We start from the raw sequence: 18,714 nt of genomic DNA, 5'->3' as shown, positions 1-18,714 counted from the left end.
GGAGAAATAGCACGCGAAATATTAATCGCGGGGCGCCGGGCGAGGAGGAGTATTCCGAGGATTCAGGTGTCGGCGCTTTCACGCACGTGGCAGGGCTGGATGCCGTTGGCTGGTGGTTCAACGGCGCGGACGGGGTGCGGAAGCGGGATCCGGATCCCCTGACTTCAGCGGGATGAAGTCACGAGTGAACAGTAATTCGTGAGTAGATGAACAGTTCTCTGACGTCGATTTACTGTATCATAAGTACTGTAGCAACAGTTCCGTTAATTTACTGTCCATATTTTACTGTTCCGTTATACTGTAGCAGTTCATCTGATCCATCCATCTGTGATCCAACGGTCTACAGACGTTCGAAGTCACCTGACTTCACCAATAGGTGAAGTCAGTGGATCCGATTCCGCGGAAGCAAAAGTAGGTGGAGAAACAGCGCGCGACGTGCCCTCGCTCGATCGTGCGGTGTCGCCGAGCGAGCGTGCCCCGTCCCGAGGAAACGCGCGGCGATGGCGAGAGCGGCAAGCACGTAGGCCGGCCATGGGCGACGCATTGGCTCTCTCCCCTCTCGTCGAGCGTGTCCAAATTGTCCACGGACCATGGATGGATGCTAGACAGGGGTTGCTCCATGCATTGCAAACGTTTCTAGAAGCGACGCTATGCTGCATGCTGTGGCACGGAACGGGCTCCTGTGTCTGGGCCGTGCGCAAGCGATTGAAACACGAATGGTAGGATTTCTTGTTTAATATAGCATAAGATATGCATATAGGTTACAAACATTTAATTTAGAAAATAAATGAAAATCATACGTGTAGAATTGTCTAGAAAAATACTTGCATATCTCATATATTTATTGAATTTTATAAATATATTATAATAAAAAAAATAGTAGTAAAAGATACATATTATGGGGACCGTGCCATGTGCAAAATATCCAATATTTTTAAGTGTAAGGAGTAACGGTTTGTATGTGAATACAGGTATGACTGTCGGTGTTAAGTGTCCTACCTTGTTGGTTTCAAATGGGGAGTAACGGAACTATCTAGCAGGCGTGGTTAGGAGTGTAAATTAATTAATCTAAGTGTCCATTGATTCTTTTCAGTTCAATTAATAAACTAGTTTTTAAAAAATATTCAATTTAAAAAAAATAATATTATTAATTGAACTAAAGAGGATTAATATATATTTTAAATTAATTAATTAGCATCCCTCGACATGATTCTTTCTTAATCTGACTCGTGGGTGGGCATATAGCCGCACCACCACTACAAGTTCTAGAGTTAGACTTAGTTGTTAAAAAAAAAGTTGTTACAGTGGTGTCCATCAATTTTAGATAGGAGGAAAGACCAACTATATTCGTAAGGTAATTGAAATGGAATTGACGTGTAACATGTAAAATGAACATGGTAGTATTTATAAGTGTCACGTACAACGAAATAATGGGTACCTGATGCTGTTCAGACAATATTGTTTCTTATTCAAAGGTGGATTATCGATATCACAAGTGTCTTAGCCTTGTTGTTTATTATTACAATATCCATAAGTTACAAGGGATCCTAAATCTAACATCCCAATGCTCGCTTTAAGAAATCATATAGAGGAAAAGGTGTCCAGTTTTTTTTTTTCTGATCTCTTGCATGTATAGCATCAATCTGTGATATGTCTATTTTGACCATCGTTCAATTGGGAATGAAAAATTCTAATATTAAGAAATATTTGTCTCATACATAGCAGCACGTTCTTAATTGCCAAATCATAAAAATTTGATTCTAAGAAGAAAAAGTGTCAACCATACTTATGAAATCTGTTTACAAAGTACTACATTGCATACAAACTACATTTCCTGACCATATCCCAGATAACTCGAAACAAAAAAACAGAATTTAGAAGTCATATCAAATCCATTATCATAGGCCACTCTGTGTAGGTTTGCTTTGTTTGATTGTAGAAGACAAGCTGGTGTGGCAAGCTTCTCACCTTCCACAACCTCCACCTTTTATCCTGAAAATTGGAAATCAAAAGAGATACAAGGTACTCATAAACAATATCGATCAAAATGGTGTAAAAATGAAAAGGTGTTGCTGCTTCAAAATAATTCAATAAGCAAAATTCTTTCCACTTACCGCCTGAAACCATTCATAGTAAGTCGCAATCAAACCTTGATTGCTCTATTCCTTTAGGTCAAATATGTTCATCCCAAATGCAAATACACAAGCCTTTGCATAAATTTTGTTGAATATACTAGGATTAGGAGAAACAACAAGACTATTCAATCGACGGTAACTATCGCCAAAATTGTATGCCTCAACAGCACCAATTACTTTACCCTTCATATCGATGTCCCATAATCCACTCAGGTCTTTTTGGATTACAACATCATGGTCCAAGAGCAGAACCTTGCTCAAAGAAGGGAACACTTACGACAAATATAAGTGCTAGTGGTTAAGCGCAGAAGTGTATCTTTGATCATGGATGCCGTTCCGCTTAAATCTAGAATTGAAATCACCAGGCAACCATTGCAATTGCATGATTAAACAAGACTACTTTAATAAGAACTGTGAAAAATCTTACCTACCATGAGAACCCCCACTTGAGCGACTTATTGCCCTTCCAATCTCTTTCATCCTTAATTTCAGCTCTCAAACTAAATGTGCACCCCATGCAAAGAAGCATAATGCAAGTAAGCCTTAGCCATAATTAGTTGATCATGAATCATCCATATATTTCATCTTCTTCTACAGCAATTTCATTAGTTTGCACATCTAACTACAGAAAAATGTCCGACATTAGCATATGCTAACTACATTGGTTCAAGGAATGATTCTAAACCTGGTCAACACAATAATATCAAAATATTGAGTCATTTTGCAGAGGGGATCAAACCAAAACTACAATATGCTCATCATGGACTAAGAAAGCATCAAATGTTAACAGTTTAAGCAAGCAAAAATCATAAAAAAGAGAATCTTCCCCTGCTTTAATTTACCTTGTCTTGACAAAATGCTAGCCATTTTCCTATAGTCCGTAACTCCATCTCAAAGTAGATTACATCACAAAATACAGCAACCTGCGACCTTGAAACTATTGTCGCTAAGTATGACTTGAACAAACAACATCTACTAAACATTTGTATTCTACAACCACATCCAACAAAACTACCTACAAGGACCAAAATAAAACAAAAACCAATTTTAAAGAGGGAAAAAACTATACAATCTTCCATACACGGTTCCGAAACCAATCAGACAGACACTGCAAATTTGCAGAGAACTTACCTCTTCGACTATGACATTCAGTCTCCTGACCTCTTGAATCCGCCCCTGTGGAAACAAGCACCAAATTCACATTCGAAAAGGTGAAACCAAACGAAATGGGATTTGCCAAAACATAAGTGAACTAAAATGGAATCAGAATCAGGATCAAGTGCCACACCCATTTTTAAGACCAAATCGAATTTAAACTGTATGTATGTTAGGATCAAGTTTCATACATATAGTGACATCATAAGTGAAAAAAAAATAATATCATTCACTTAAACGTACTTTCAATCTTACAAAAAGGACCAGCGAGGGTCAAATAGCAAAGACACTACAGCGGAACTAAGCATAGCCTCCATCTTCAACTGGTCAACTCCACATGCAATCAATAGAGAACACACCCTAGAACGTGCCATCTTCTGCGAAGTCTTCAAAATCTTTCCCAACTGAGCAATATTGTTTGGTTATAACAAATATGAGTACATAGAATATTTAGCAAGTGTGAAAAAGTATGATATATGGGCCAATATCAAGAATGCCTTAACTTCAAGGTTTATTTGCATAAATATCATTTTATGGTAAAACAAGTATGAAAGAAACCTATTTACTTCGGGAGAGGAAACCCGAGCGCCATAGACCGCTTGCATTGTTTAAGGCTGTCTGTCAGTACCGTTGGCTTTAACACTTACCTTACTCACCACATACCAATCTAATAGTAAGGTGAGCTGAATACCTTCGTAGTTGTGGCTTTGTGGGGCCTAAACAACGACAGTGTGAGCGGGCGGGCTTGTAAGCGGTACTAGTTTGCTTTGGAAGTAGTTCTAGTACTGCCATACCGAGCGTTGCATGTCGCACACGGTTGTGGCTGGTTGGGAAAGGTTGTCACGAGTACCCTCTTGTGTGCACTTTAGCGGGTGGCACAAGCTGTATGGTCCTCGTGTCGTGTGAGTCCAGGAGTATCCCCTGCAGGGTGTATAAACATTTCGAAATGCCGCGCTCACGGTCATAAGCATGCTATTATTTCATCCGTATCGGTCGTAGAGTTCTCGCTTGTGGATTATGGTTGTGGTATGTTGGGAGTGGATGTTGATGGTTGAGATGGTTGGCAAGTTGGGTCGAGGTGGTTGTGATTTCGTTACAGTTATGCTTATTACTTTTTAGATGTATTTATGTTCAGTTGAGTATTGCATGGTAGAAGTACTTATTGTTGGTTAAGTTCGGGTGCTCACATATATATGTCTAGGTGGCTTACCGCATATATGTTTCACTTAACCTTGTGACCTGATCTTGTTACTAGCTCAATGCATAATCCTTGGAGTCGAGATATTATGCTATCTATATTGTGTAAGTCTTGTGAGTATCTTCGTACTCAGGGTGCTGCCCTTAAGTTGATGTAGGTACTACTCAGATTGGAGAGAAAGAGGCGGTGTTCGGCTACTGGGTGTCTGCCGATCAGGGTGGCGGACAGGAATAGCACATTCTACTCTGAACTCGGTGCTTTTGGTGTGGAGCCTAAGGGCATGTGGCTCCATACCCTTTTGTTGTATGATTTTCTTCCACTGCGTAGTTGTTATTTCCTTTTGATGTAAATTGTAGAAACAGCTGCATGTTTAAAGACTTATAATATAAATGTTTAATTACCTGCGCTTTATTAAACTGTGTTGTGATGCATATGTTGGAAGGCACGTGTTCCGATCCTTGGGCATAAAACACATGCCGAGACTACCGGAGCAGTATTTTGATTAATCGTCGAGGTTGTGATTATGTTAATGATCTACTTGATGATTAATTTGAATACTGTTTGGTCGGGTCTTCACACTTCTAGTCTAGCTACCGGTGCAAAGGTCTCCCCAAAGTCTATCCCCTCGACCTGAGTGAAACCCTAAGTCACTGGTCTAGCCTTATTTCTCACTACAGACACATCCTCCCTCAGTTTGTTTTTGAAAACCTATTTTATGCCTATGGTGTGAATGTTAGGGGGTGACTCTATAAGAACTCAAACTTGGTTTCTCTCAAAAAAATTAAGCTCTTCATGCATGATATTGGCATAACTCGAAGGTAATATGATAAGTCGATTGGTAGAGTTTCGACATTAATGATTTAAAGGCTTTGACCAAGATAGATCGAGAACCCTCGCAACCACTACACCGTGGTTATCAACCGTGTCAAGACACGGTTGACCTCTCTAAGAAGGCTTTTTCTGCAAGAAAATCTAGAACACAAGCAAGAATAGCTAGATACAGTCTGAATAATGCTAATTACCAATGAAGTGCTCAAGTTGAGGTTTCACAAATCGAACAAGCGGCAAAACTGTATAAAATAGAATAATCTAAGCAAAACCCAAACCTAAACTATGACGGCTATTATGTTTATATAAGGGGACGTGAGGAGGTGAACCTAGGGTTGTGCAACCTTGTAAAGAGGCGTGCACAACTTGGACTCCGACCAGATATGATTACAAGATCCAACTAGGCTCAAAACGGTAGCGCAACATCTTATTTCTTTAACTCTGACTCTGACTAAACTATAAGAAATATTTGGTCGAACTCATATCCATTGGAAATGGCTCATAATAAGCTTTCCAGAATATCCAAGATTGCCTAAAACGGACTTCATATAAGAGAGTTATATCTGTTTTACTGACGTGCCGTCCTACAACTCTACCACAACCACGACTTCGACCATGACCACGACTAGAGCTCAGCCTCGAGTCCATGTAGACCTTCGAGGGGTAACGCCTGGGTAAGGTTGTAGTGTTTCTCTCACGTTCCTAAACAATAAAACATCACAAGAATTTAGTAGGGATCCATCCAAGGAAGCATGAACAACGAGAAACGAGTTCACCTGGTGATCTAATTATCGTGCACGTGCTCTTGTAATTAGACCTTGTATGATTTGAGAATTATTGATATTATTAATCGTATCTGAAGGAGTCATGGGCTCATCAATCATTGGGCTTAAAAGAGACAATGAATGCAGAATCAGTAAAGTGAGCATGAGAAGCAAATTTAAACATCGTTACCCTCTTATTGATGTCACCGATCATCGTCTGTAGAATGAAACTACGGTATTGCTCATAACGTATTCATCCGATGGTATTCTCGTGACACATTCACATCTCCATATTTTAAATTTGTATTTAATATTACTGTGTCTAATATTTCTATTTTTATTATAATACATGAGTACTTAGCTAGTGCATATGAAGAAGCACATATTCTGCTCTTTTAAGTTTGATCAGGTGTTTATGGATTTTTTAGCTGATCATGTAGCTGAGTTTCGGTTGAGAATGCAGTCATCACGGAGGCATGAAATCTATGTTGAAGCCCATGTAGCTCAAGCGCGAGGCCACATACTTCGGAAAGTCGCCATAATTCACAATTAGTCGTCTCACACAATGTTCCGGAACAGCGCCATCTTCCGGATCAGCGCCGGTCGCTGGGCTCAGCAAAGTCACCGGCAAACCGGTCGCGGCCCTGGCAGCGCCTCTGCTTTCTTACTACTACCTCTGAAGATTTGGCAGATGATTTGATGATTTAGTTCATGAACTACTACTGCTTCCGTGTGTTCTTAGCGGCAGCTCTTGTACAGGATGCTTGATGAGACCAACAGAACAGAAAAAAAAAAGAGAGAACAGAAAAAAAAAACCATATCTAAAACCTTGCCCGTAACTTGGCTGCGAAAGAATTACCACCAGATTGTCTGGAGGCTACAAATTCATACAAATCACCATTTTGCGTTGCCATGGAATTAACATTTGGATTTCAGCTCTGCTCTCTCTTTACAATAGTTGTTTAGATGTCCACATACATTTTCCTCAGCAGGTCATCTCGTAAACGATTCTTGCAGTCAACCGCTCAATGCTAACTTCTGCTCAAAACTAAATTGGGAAGGGAAAATGCCTTGACCAAACGGCTTCACCATGATCATGAATGATTAATCGGCCTACTCCGCTGACCAGCGATGCGCAGATGACCACCGAGATGGTTTTCTTCGGATGGAGAGCTTGGAGCGGAGGTAACCGGCGCCGCAGAAGTCAAGGAAATCGGCCGCGCGGAGCGGCATTGAGTGGCCGACGTCGCCGCAATGTGCCGCCGTTTCCTGCGCCGAACGCCGCCTGCACGCACAAGCCCATCGACGAAATCGGCCGTCGGCCCCCGATGCCAGCAAAACGAGCACAAATCCAGGCGAAAGGAGGCAATGCGAGCACAAATCCAGCCCAACGCCGCCTACCCACGCGGATGCCGCCGTTCCCACGCCAGCGACAAGGGGCGGCGGTGATGCAGCGAGGCACCGCCCCCGCGGCTAGGTGTGCGATGCCCTCCGTCGCTGCTCAGCTCAGTTGCGGCGGGAAGGAGCACGAACGAACCCAGGCGAGCAGCAATGCGCAGCCGGCCGCGCGGAGCTAGATTCAGAGGCTGGCGTCGCCGGAATCTGCGGCCGTTTCACACGCGAATGAGAAACAGGCCAACAGAACAGCTGCATGCGATTGATTTCAGTTGGGCTGGACTGGGCCGCATGGCCGGTACCGATGATTAAAATCGTTAATAGTATGGCTTAATTAATTAATATGCTTTGGGATTCGTGTTGTTTTTAGAAACAGCTCTGCTGGAGCACTTCTCTTTCTTTACATGGTCGATGAATAGGTTGGGAGTTGAGTAAGGGTAGGAATTAGATTCTGTTTGTTAAAATTCTAGCTAAAAGATCTATATAAGATTTAAAGTTTATATGATAAAATAAATATCTATTTTTAATTTAAAATAAAAATAAGATGTCTCAAACCTAGATTCTTTAATTACCTATAACTCTAAAAAATTATAAAGTTATAAATGATTAGCTCTAAAATTCTTAGGGCAGGAGGTATGTCAAACATGCCCAATTCCACCATCAACCTAAATGTTGATGGCGAAGTCAAATGATATTTTTCCCAATTTTGTAATCCTGAACTCAATGGACGTTGATGGGGACAATGTACCAAAAAAAAAGAGAGAATTATAGCATCACCTAGTAGAGATATTTTTGTCGAATATTAGTTCCTGATAATAAGTTTGTAATTAAATTAAAGTACTTTTGAGATTAGGGACCTAGCAGTAAATAAGACATGTAATGTATACATGTTCGGATCCTCAAAGATAAGTAATATCCTGCGTCCTGTATGGATGGTATTATATATAGATTGTCTCGAGTACAAGAAATATGTTTAATACCTATTACAATAGAGTAGATCGGATCTAAACTAATTTAAGATTGAAGTTGCCAAGTATTTTTAAAGCTAGGATCTTAATGCTTGCGTCGAGTTGTGTAGACGTTGATCTATCATGAGTTGCCCCTTTGAGGGTCAGAGTCCCTACCTTATAAAGGGGTTTTGGTGTCACCTTAGTCCCAGCTGTAGTTGATAGAGAGTTTTTCATTTTATCGGTCAACATAAAGCAGTCAAATCAAGTTTAGATACTAGTCGTGCTCAAGTAGGTTAACTCGATCGAGATCTTTCTAGTACAAGTATTCATGATCTCCAAATATATCAGATTCCGCAGATTCGAATTTGTAATATCCGAAATTGTCCATTAGATATAAATTCCACCAGTCTGCTAGATGAATATATATAATCTTAGGAGAAAACGTGTTTGATTATCTGTATCTACTGTTCCCGTCTGTATAAGCGGATGCAAATATACGATATCATCCTGGCTAAGGAGTGAAGCTAAAATCTATTTAAGCTTCACTCGTTAGTCTCGTTCAGCGAATACAGGCTCTGCATCCAACCTGCATTCGCTCATTCAAGCGGACCCACTTATTAGTGTTATAAAATTATCTTCATACGAGTAATCAATCATACTTAACTCTTGCATCCACTCATATGACCTCAGATTCAGCCAACCAAATAGAAAATCAGCTTAGCCTGTCTAAATAGATACAACCAACCAAACACTATTCTTTTCAATATATATGATTCTACTCAGCCTAAGTATACGATGCAGCTCTACAAAATCTTATTCGAGCAACCAAAGACACCTTACAAGATTTCAATCGATTTGCTTAGCTCAAAGTAGTCCCCCCCCCCCCCCCCCCGCTAAAGCAACAGAAAACGAAACCATTCAACATTAGCATATATGTTACTGATCCTAGAAACAACCTATATTAGCAGGACATTGACAATTTGACACTTAAAATGTTGGATTTTAACAATTTGTCACTCTAAAAATTGGCTTCGATAATTAGCCACTGTGAAGATGAGCCACTTTGATCCACTGTCATTGTGGGCAATCCTACTCATGGTCTCACCTATCAGTTTCATCGTTTTCTTCCCCTCGCCCCTACTTTGACGACAGCAACCATCCCCACACATAGCCTTCTTCGGCCCCTTCTTCTTGACGATGAAGCTGGCGTCGATGAAAAAGCTAGAGGAGAGCGCAAGCACCAGCCCCTTGATGTTGTCTGCAGGCATCCCCTCCACCCAGCTCCCGTGCCCCATGCCCGCCGACACAGAGGTGGATGCCTCCGCAGCCATATCCTCCATGACCCTTAGAAGCTTTACCCTCCAGCGGGGTAGCATGGCTGTCACTAGATCGTGGGGCGACCGCAGCGGCGCATGCGAGATTTGGACGCAATGCTATTTTTGGTCGCCGCCGCTACCGCTCACTTAACCCGGCCATGCTAAGAGAGGTGAGGGCTTCGAATTCGTAGTGCCACTAACTGTGGGGATAAAGTGCAGGAGACGAGGACGAATGACGGCAATGACGGTGAGGCGGAGGGGGTGAAGAGGAGAGGAGAAGTGGAATGGAAAATGGTGTGCGACTCCATGATGTGCGGATGTAGCCTCGTGTCTGCCGCGGCACCCCCTGCTACCCCGCACGTCGTGGCGCCATGGATGCAGACAGGGTAGGCCGCCGAAGCGGCGCTGCCGGTGGTGCCGGTGCTGGGCGTGGCGGTTGATGGGTAGACTCTGGTGGAGCTCGCCGAATGCTACCGGGAGTCGGAGGAGGGGCAGCGTGCATGGGCGAGATGCGACGTGGTGGCTGAAGCGCGTGGAGCAGTAGTTAGAGATGGAGCATGAGTGCTGGAAAGGTAGGTGGCAATTGAGATCACGGGCAAAATTGTCCACAGTGACGGCGAATCAAGATGGCTTATCTTTAATAGTAAATTGTCAAAAGCCAGATTTTAGAGTAGCAAATTGTCAAAATCCAACGTTTTGAGTGTCAAATTGTCAATTTCTTCTCATATTAGATACACGGACAATCATCCACAACTGTATGACATAGACACCGATTGCATTGTCTATCCCTCGTCTAGAAAACTAGAGTCGCTGAGTCTAATCCAGCTACCCATGCACACAGTAGCGAAGCTTTGCATAGGTCAGTCGGAGCCCCTCCAACACTTTGTGCAAGTGTTAAACATATCAGGAAAATTAGAGTGAAATCATCTACTTCTTTGCATGGCGGCATTGGGCATGGGTGTTTAGTTGAACGTCATTTTTTTTGGGGGAAAATTGGATTTGATTGCTCATAGAAGCTGGTAAAGAGATCCTTCTTCGAGAACAAATAAGTTTTTAAGAAAAAAAATCGTAAGTTGAGTGGAGAGGAGCAAGGGCAGGCGGTGGAGAGGAGCGGGGACAAGCGAGGGTAGGCGGCGGAGAGGCACATGCTCACACCAGGACAAGGGAGGGGAGATAACGGCCGGTCAAGGAGAACAGGCTCGATCCAACCAGTTAGGTTTGACCCAACCATTCTTACTCCAGCCCAAAGGGTAAATGGTCTTCTCACGTGTGATCAGATGATAAAAGAATGAGTAAATTTAACAAAAGTACATACAAGTTGAAAACTAAGCGCAGCTTGGGTGGCTTGGTGCGAGGTTATTCGCCCAGCCCGTCTAGGTTCGATCCCTGAGGTCACAACCTAGACGTTTCATTTCCGAGGAAGGGGTTTCCTTTTCCTTATTCCCTTAAAAAAAGGTACAGATAAGTTGACAAACTATCACAAAAATACAGGTTTAAGGAATTGTGCTGCAAAACTACAAATTTAATGCATCATTATATCATAAAACTACATATTTAAGATTTTCTGCAATGTATCGCAAAACTACAGATTTAGTGTGCAAAATATCATAAAACTATAGATTTTACATTGCTAAAATATGTATTTTTGCATATATTAACATACTAAATTTATAGTTTTGAGAATAATTTGCTCACTAAATCTGTAGTTTTATGATACACTTTCTAAATATATAGTTTTGTGGTACATTAGCACATTAAATATATAGGTTTACAATACAACTTTTTTAAAATCTATAGTTTTGTGATAATTTTTCCAAACTATTTGTAGTTTTGTGAAATTTCTTCGGTAAAAGAAAATAAAATCAAGTTAAAATTGCACAATGGTAAGAAAATCAAAGAGTCAATGTTTTGAGTAACAATTCTGAGAACTAATTTTGAAGTGGCAAAACTGCTAAGCCTTAGGCGTACATTTTAGAGTGGCAAAAAATCCAAATTTCTCATGTGATGCTCTGATTGTGGGCCGACCCCAGCCCTGACGTGGTGAGGTCAGAAGCGCAAAATAAAAAGCATTGAGAAAATGAATAGAGTTAAGTATGAGTATTCAACAGAAAATAATACAATATGAATCTTTTTCGAACGAATACATTATGAACTATGAAATATTGCGTGCTCCTGTGTTATTAAGCCAATCATTAGTGTCCATGTCATAAACTACAAGTAAAATGGACGGCAGGTAGCATAGAGATACACGTTAGAAATATCAACTTAGTACAAGACTCAGTAGCACTTTAAGAGATTGAAACATTAAAGGGCAGTGAACAATCTGAAAATACATCAAAGGACAGTAAACAGTCTGAAAATTACATACAATTCTTCATCCAAACGACTAAAAGAAGAAAAAGAGAGATACATACAGCTCTATCTCTTCTCACCTCTCCTAGCAAACTATACCAACCATGATAAGTTTAAAACAGAACCATACATGGCATTTCACAACAATGCAAAGCCTGTACAGCTTATCAGAAACAGCAGCTGTTAGACTCTGCATGCAATCATGTCATCAAATAGCAGACATGCAATCTATCTTCGTCTTCACGAAGTAAACAATTGGCTCCCGAGTGTGACGATGGCAGTTCCGTCACCCATGATCGTTGTCATAGACATTTCCGTCTCGAGAATCTGGTCTAGTTCGGTCACGACCAGCCTCATCTTTGGCCGCCTTCTTGATGATGGGTTCAGGCACTGGAAGGTGAGGCCAATAAGCTCTTTCATACTTTCTGAAGTGAAGCTTCCACCTAACCTTGGGTCAATCAGCTCATCTGAACTGAAATGTGCTTCCATCTTTCGATGTGACAAGAAAAAGTATGTCAGTGGGAAGTTAGTAAATGAAATCTTCTAAGCACAAAAAATTGCAACTCGTTTTTTGAAATTGTTGTTTTTCTATGAAAATTTAATTCTCTACTGAATAAGGAAAATAACATATCAACTATCAAGTGTCAAGGAGGACTTTCAGTATTCAAGTACAAATATCAAAATGAATTTAAGTGATACTGCAAAAATGACTTGCACTTTTCTTATTACAAATAAGTATGAATATGCTTTTGGAGCTATATGTTCTGGCTGTATCAAGCTTGAGAAATCTGTGGTCCACCTTAACAGTTAGATTTACTAAACAACCACAGTTACCATTTTGTCAATGCGCCCATAGATAAGCTAATCATAGCCTAATATTGGACCGCAGAATAGAAGTTTCATTTCTTTTCCAAACAAAAAATGCAGTAGGAACTTTGCATGATCCCTTGACATATTAGAGACTGAGACTGAGAGCTTACTGGAGAATTTACAAAACAAACAGCAGAAGATCATAGCTTCCTTTCTAGGCAACTTACAGCTACATGTCAGTGGAAATTACCCAGTGGGCCAGAGGTTCTCTGGATTCTGGAGGTATCAAGCAAGCAGCTTCCTTGCCGGTAATTAGCTCCAAAAGGAAAACTCCAAAGCTGTACACATCGCTGCTTTCAGAAAACTGCTCCACCGAGTGTACCCTATGAATATACATGCATAATGGGTTGCAAATGGTTGTTTTAGAATGAGTAAACAAAATCATTCCATGATTGCAAGACTCAGTAACGATACAAACTGATGCTACTAAAAGCATGACTTTCGTAGAGAACTTGTGGCAAACCGACTCTACATGCTATTTGAGGATTTAAATACTCAAATCCAGCAAAATGGCCTACATATTTGCTGTCTGGCACAAAAATTGAAGATAAATAGATGTGGTGATTGGACTTACTCAGGATCCTGGTAGACGCTGCTGCTAAACCCATGTGATGGGCCAACATCTTCAGATCCTCTAAGTAACCTAACAAGTCCAGCATCAGCCACCTTTGCAATGAAATTTTCATCTACCAAAACATTGTTCGTCTTGAAGTCTTTGTGAATCAAAGGAGGCACAAAACTGTGCAGATGATTCAGACCTGCAACAGCATTTGCACTCGCACTAAGTTCTGTTCAAGCCAGTAAGCCACAAAAAGGCAATCTCATAGTTTCACTACCTTTAGCTGCTCCGATGGATATTGAGAGCCTTTGTTTGAACTCAAGTCGTGTCATGGAGCCTTTCCCAGTATCTGCTAAACAGAGTGAAGCTTCAGAGATAGTAAGGCAAGAAATGCTACCAATCCTTTTCCAAACAAGAAGTAAACATTACCATACAGATGGCCGCAGACACTGCCATTGGACAAGTACTCATACACCAGCATTTGTAGACCCCCTTCTTGACAGTAACCAATGAGAGTTACAATGTTTCGGTGACGTATCTCTGAAAGCCACCTAGCCTGCATTTTGGAAGGGACGCCAGAATTAATAAGAATCAATTTATTAGGCAACAACAAATGCATTTATTTACTTGTCCCTGTCTAATTGATGAAACTTATTGGACTAGAAACAGCAATGGTTAACAGAGAAAGATCTTCCTAAAATCGCAATTAGTCAGTTGGCTAAAGTTATCCCTGTCTGACCATAAGTAAGACACAATTTGTCACATTTAAGTGCTGAATACAAATAAAGCAATGCATCAGAGAACTTCCAAGTCAGATCATAAAAAAAACAAGGAAATTGATAACACTTAACACAGATGACCAAACAGTTATGACAAATGCACTTCAGAAACTCATTCTGCTTAACCCAGCTCCTAAGCATGATGGAGTCCAGGTAAACAATTTATTCTTGTTTAGGACAATGCAGGTAAACTATACCATGAACCCTATGTAAAAAATTCCAACCTAATACAATGTCGCTTCATAATTGAATCCACATTTTACCTCTTCAGCAAATTCCTGCCTTGGTGCAGCCACACGCCTCTTGATCACGACAACCGTGCCATCAAGAAGCAACCCCATGTACACCAACCCGAAGCTCCCCGCTCCGACCACATTCGCCTCGCTGAAGTTCTTGGTGGCCTGCACCAGCTCCTCCAACGAGAATTGCCTCACGCCCTGATCCTCCGGCGGCACGGATGAAATCCGGCCCCCCTTGCCCCACTCCACTGATGCCGACACATTCCATTAGCATAAAGCACACTTAAAATTGTTTTTTTACACAGCACTGGCATCCAAGAAAAGAGCAGTAAGTGCAATTCACCGAGCATTGAAGGATCGGACGAGCCGGTGTCGGAGTTGCGGTTACGGCGCGCCCTGAACCGCGCCGCGCACCAGAGCGAGACCACCACGACCGCCACGAGCAAGATGGCGCCACCGGCGGCAATGCCAGCTATGACGGCGATCGGCAATGACATCCGGGTGCCCGTGACATCGAATCTGCAAAGGCAAAACGGTTTCTTTCTTTCAGAATAGCAGCACTCGAACACCCCCAAACGTATCACATCAAAACCCCAAATGTAATCCACGCATCCGTCTGCCCCTTGACCTACCCCCAAATCAGTGAGTGCTATAGCTCCGGCATTCATCAATGCAGCAGCAATCTTCCTCCAAATCGGTGCCTCGATTTGGCAATGCAGCTACAAAGGTAGGATTGGACCAAGAAACCGAGATCCCAAGAAACCAAACGGTGCAAGAAGCGGCGGAGGGGAGTGGTGATGGTGATCAATCAAGAAGAAGAGGAGCAACAGCAGACAAGAAGGGGATAGATGAGGGTTGTGATGTGCTGGTGCTGGTGTAGGGGCAGCCCACCCTCCGTCGGCTCCCCCACATGGCTGGCAAATGGAATGGCAAATTGTTGGATCCTTTTGTTGCGCCATGCCATTGCCATGGCCCTGCGCCCCATCCATCACCCATGTGTGTGCGCGTGTCGGGGGGCGTGTGAGCCCCTCTGGGAGCGTAGGGCCGTGCGGGTTGGAGGGGTTGGTGGGGGGACTGGGGTACTGCCGGTACCGGTGGAACCTGGATTTTCCGACTTTACTTTAGGAGTTATTTCATTTATAAAGCCTCTCTAGTAACTATTTTAAATTTTTTATCTTCAAAAATACTATTACAGTATCTCTTATCACTATTATAGTATTCTTTTTTTTTATCTCCAACAACTACCCCTATTTACTACCTTTTACTACTCTTATCCTCCCTTCGAATCCACTGTCAGCTCTATAAACAGTACTGTCACAGTGTTCCATCTGCTACAGTAACCCCGGCAAATCTAGAGCATCAAGTTCCCTCCGTAACACTGTAGCAGCCCTGTAGTACTAATAGGAAATCTGATGGAGATGAATTTCTAGTGCTACAGTACTTTACGAGTACTGTATCACTGATACCTCAACTGCTGGAGACGCTCTAATCGAGATTTAAAATTGAATTTAAATTTAATATTCAATTAGCTATGTACTATTTTTTGGTTTGGAGTGAAGTTACGTTGATTTTAACGGAGTAAAGTCCCATGATCCTGATTTCTAGGGTGAGGTGGGGTGCGATGCAGGGAGGGAGGGCACCTCTCTGCAGTGGAATATTTCATCGCGCTCCAGGGTATGTTTGGAATGTTATCCGTATATATTGTATATGTAAGTTGATAGAAAGTAAATTGAATAGAATCATATTTTTTTAAAAGAATAATGTTTAGTTAGTTGTATCTATTTAGACAGGCAGAGTTAGGTTTCTGTTTAACTGATCGAATATGAGGTTATATGAGTGGATATAAAAATTAAGATTATGATCGATTGCTCGTATAAATATGATTTTGTGAAACTAACAAGTGAATCCACGTATTTGAGTGGATGCATAAGACTGTATCGGCCGGGCTAGGTTGCGATGGGCTAGACTAAAGGTGTATATTTGAATTCATCGAGTCAGATTAAAACAGCAAATACAGATAACTAAATATACTTCTGCCTAAAATTATATTTATATATATATATATATCAAACTAAGACAAAGACGAATAACCAAACACATCCTAATGGCTAAAATCCTCAGCATCTTCTTGTTCGTCTACGTTCCGGTGCACTTCGTCTACGTTTTAATGCATCGACGAAGCTAAGAAGAAAGGGTCTCGGTTCTCAAGAACGGTGGAAAAAGGAGCGAGGAAAAGGTAAAAAGGGTGAAGGAGATCTTGATGGCGCGTTTGATGATGGGGAATGGTTCCTGCTTTCTGGTACAAGCTCTGAGGACACACGCAAACATGTACCATCGTCAGGGCTCCGGAGAGGACTTGGACGTTGCCTTCCGTTCCTCCCTGACGGTACACCGAATCCATGCTCATATTTTATTCTGCTAGGTACTGATGATCTTCTGTGTTCGGCATGCTGTTGTATGCTCCATCAATGAATGCTTCAATGTTTTAGGTTAGTAGTGAGAAGCCACGTAAATAATCCACCCGAACTGTGGTTGGAGTCTAATTCCGGTCTTTAGCTAGAGATAATGTATACTATTGTAAAAATATGTACGGTCGGTAGTTTACAAATTCATGTACTTTGTAAAGAAAAGCATTGTATTAGTGTCTAGCTTTCTTATGATGCAATTTTACGATAGATCTAAACTGTATTTACCTTATGACCATCAATCAGATGTGCTATTACAATATCTTTCTTTTTAGGCCATCTCCTGTAGAGAGGAATCGACTGCTACAGGGATGGATATAGTGAGCGAGCACATATAAAACGCCTCCAGCACACCTTTTCTACTGCTACAGGGAATCGGGAGCAGGCAAACATACGGGAGAAGGCCGCAAAAATGTGGAAGGCGGGAGGAGGCTGTATTACTGTGCGGCTGTGTGAATAGAAGATGACTGTGGGTCCGATGAGAGATAAAAAATAATAAAAGGTAGGAAAAGGTACTGCTAGATATGAGAAAAATAGAGAATGCTCTAATAGTATTAGAGGATGCTGTAATAATATTATAGGAGACGAATTTTTAAGTATCTACTAGAGATAACCTTAGAACTACATCATTGTTTCCTCGTCCATAACACAATAACATGCCTCTATCCGGCGAAAAAAAGAGCCTCCATACTCTTCCCTGCTACATTAGTCAGTGGACAAAAAAAGGGCGATTTCAGTCGCGTTCCATCCGAAGGCTTCGTTGCCTGTTCCCCACCTCCTCCGATAGCACCGGAGGAGGAGAACCAGGATCGGCTACCGATGTACATACCCTTCCCAATCTGCGTAGACCTAGGTAGGTTAGGGGTTAGTTTATTCTCGATAATATCGTCGTCTGAGAGCTTTTGCTCCCTTTGATTCCCCTCCGTGATGACATCGGTTGCGATGCCTTTCTTCGGCGGGGTTCTTGGCTAGGGTTAGTCTTCCCCAGGTTGCTGGTTGTGCTTGGGGACTGTTGTTCCTTCTATTTCTTAGTCGACTTCATGGGTAGCCGTGCGGAATCTGGCGAGGAAAGGGGAAGGTATGTACTCCTCGATCTTGCTGCGATAACGAACAGGAGCGGTGGAGTTTTGTTACCCTGGATTGGATTCTGCTTCCAGGTTGCCGATGCAATTGGTGGTGCCAACTCTAAGTTCTGGGTCGTCGTTCTCCTCGACAACGCTGGCCTGTGTACCTACCTTTGAAATGGAGAAGCTGTCCGATGGGCGTTCATAGGCCTTTGCACGTGTCGGAGTTGGTCAGCTTCGTTGTCGCACTCGTCTGTATGCATCTCGTGCAGTGTACCAATGTTTGGAGCTTCTCTGTTTGCTTGGGTAGTTCATGTGTTCTTTGATCTAGGTCGCCTTCGATTCCCTGCTCTGGCAGTGGTCCAGCAGAGGTTGGAGGACGCTGAAATCCTTGTCGGCCTTGAGCACGGTTTAAAAAAGTGACGGTAACCGAGAAAAAATCGCAATTACCGGCCTTCTCGCTCCGGCTTAGTTTCAAAAGTCGAGCGGTAACCGAATTTGAATTCAAAAAATTCAAACCGATTTTTAAAAAACTCAAAAAATAAAATAAAAATTGATAAAAAAAAACTAGAGCTAATTTAAGAGTATCTATGCAAACAAAATTTGAAACAAATCTCGTTTACAGCTCCAAATTGGCAAGCAAAG

At 41.9% G+C, this 18,714-nt stretch overlaps 1 protein-coding gene across 4 annotated transcripts; it reads right to left on the bottom strand.

Annotated features, from left to right (window-relative positions):
* Positions 1 to 12,028: 12,028 nt before the first annotated feature.
* LOC133883893 (leucine-rich repeat receptor protein kinase HPCA1-like) lies at positions 12,029 to 15,549 on the bottom strand. 4 transcript variants are annotated; one of them, XM_062323284.1, is made up of 8 exons: positions 15,173 to 15,549; positions 14,884 to 15,059; positions 14,565 to 14,788; positions 13,952 to 14,078; positions 13,800 to 13,874; positions 13,538 to 13,721; positions 13,154 to 13,286; positions 12,029 to 12,582 (listed from the first exon to the last, which is right to left on the bottom strand). In XM_062323284.1, the coding sequence occupies exons 2-8, from the start codon at positions 15,035 to 15,037 to the stop codon at positions 12,334 to 12,336; spliced, it is 1,146 nt and encodes a 381-aa protein (XP_062179268.1). In that variant the 5' UTR covers positions 15,038 to 15,059; positions 15,173 to 15,549; the 3' UTR covers positions 12,029 to 12,333. The 4 variants fall into 4 exon arrangements, with proteins under 4 accessions (XP_062179268.1, XP_062179270.1, XP_062179269.1 ...); XM_062323286.1 differs by having other exon boundaries at positions 13,154 to 13,241; XM_062323285.1 differs by having other exon boundaries at positions 13,800 to 13,871.
* Positions 15,550 to 18,714: the final 3,165 nt, after the last annotated feature.

Source organism: Phragmites australis, chromosome 11 (assembly GCF_958298935.1).
Source record: "Phragmites australis chromosome 11, lpPhrAust1.1, whole genome shotgun sequence".
In the NCBI taxonomy this organism is placed as follows: Eukaryota; Viridiplantae; Streptophyta; class Magnoliopsida; order Poales; family Poaceae; genus Phragmites; species Phragmites australis.
This window is presented reverse-complemented; position numbering and strand designations above follow the sequence as displayed.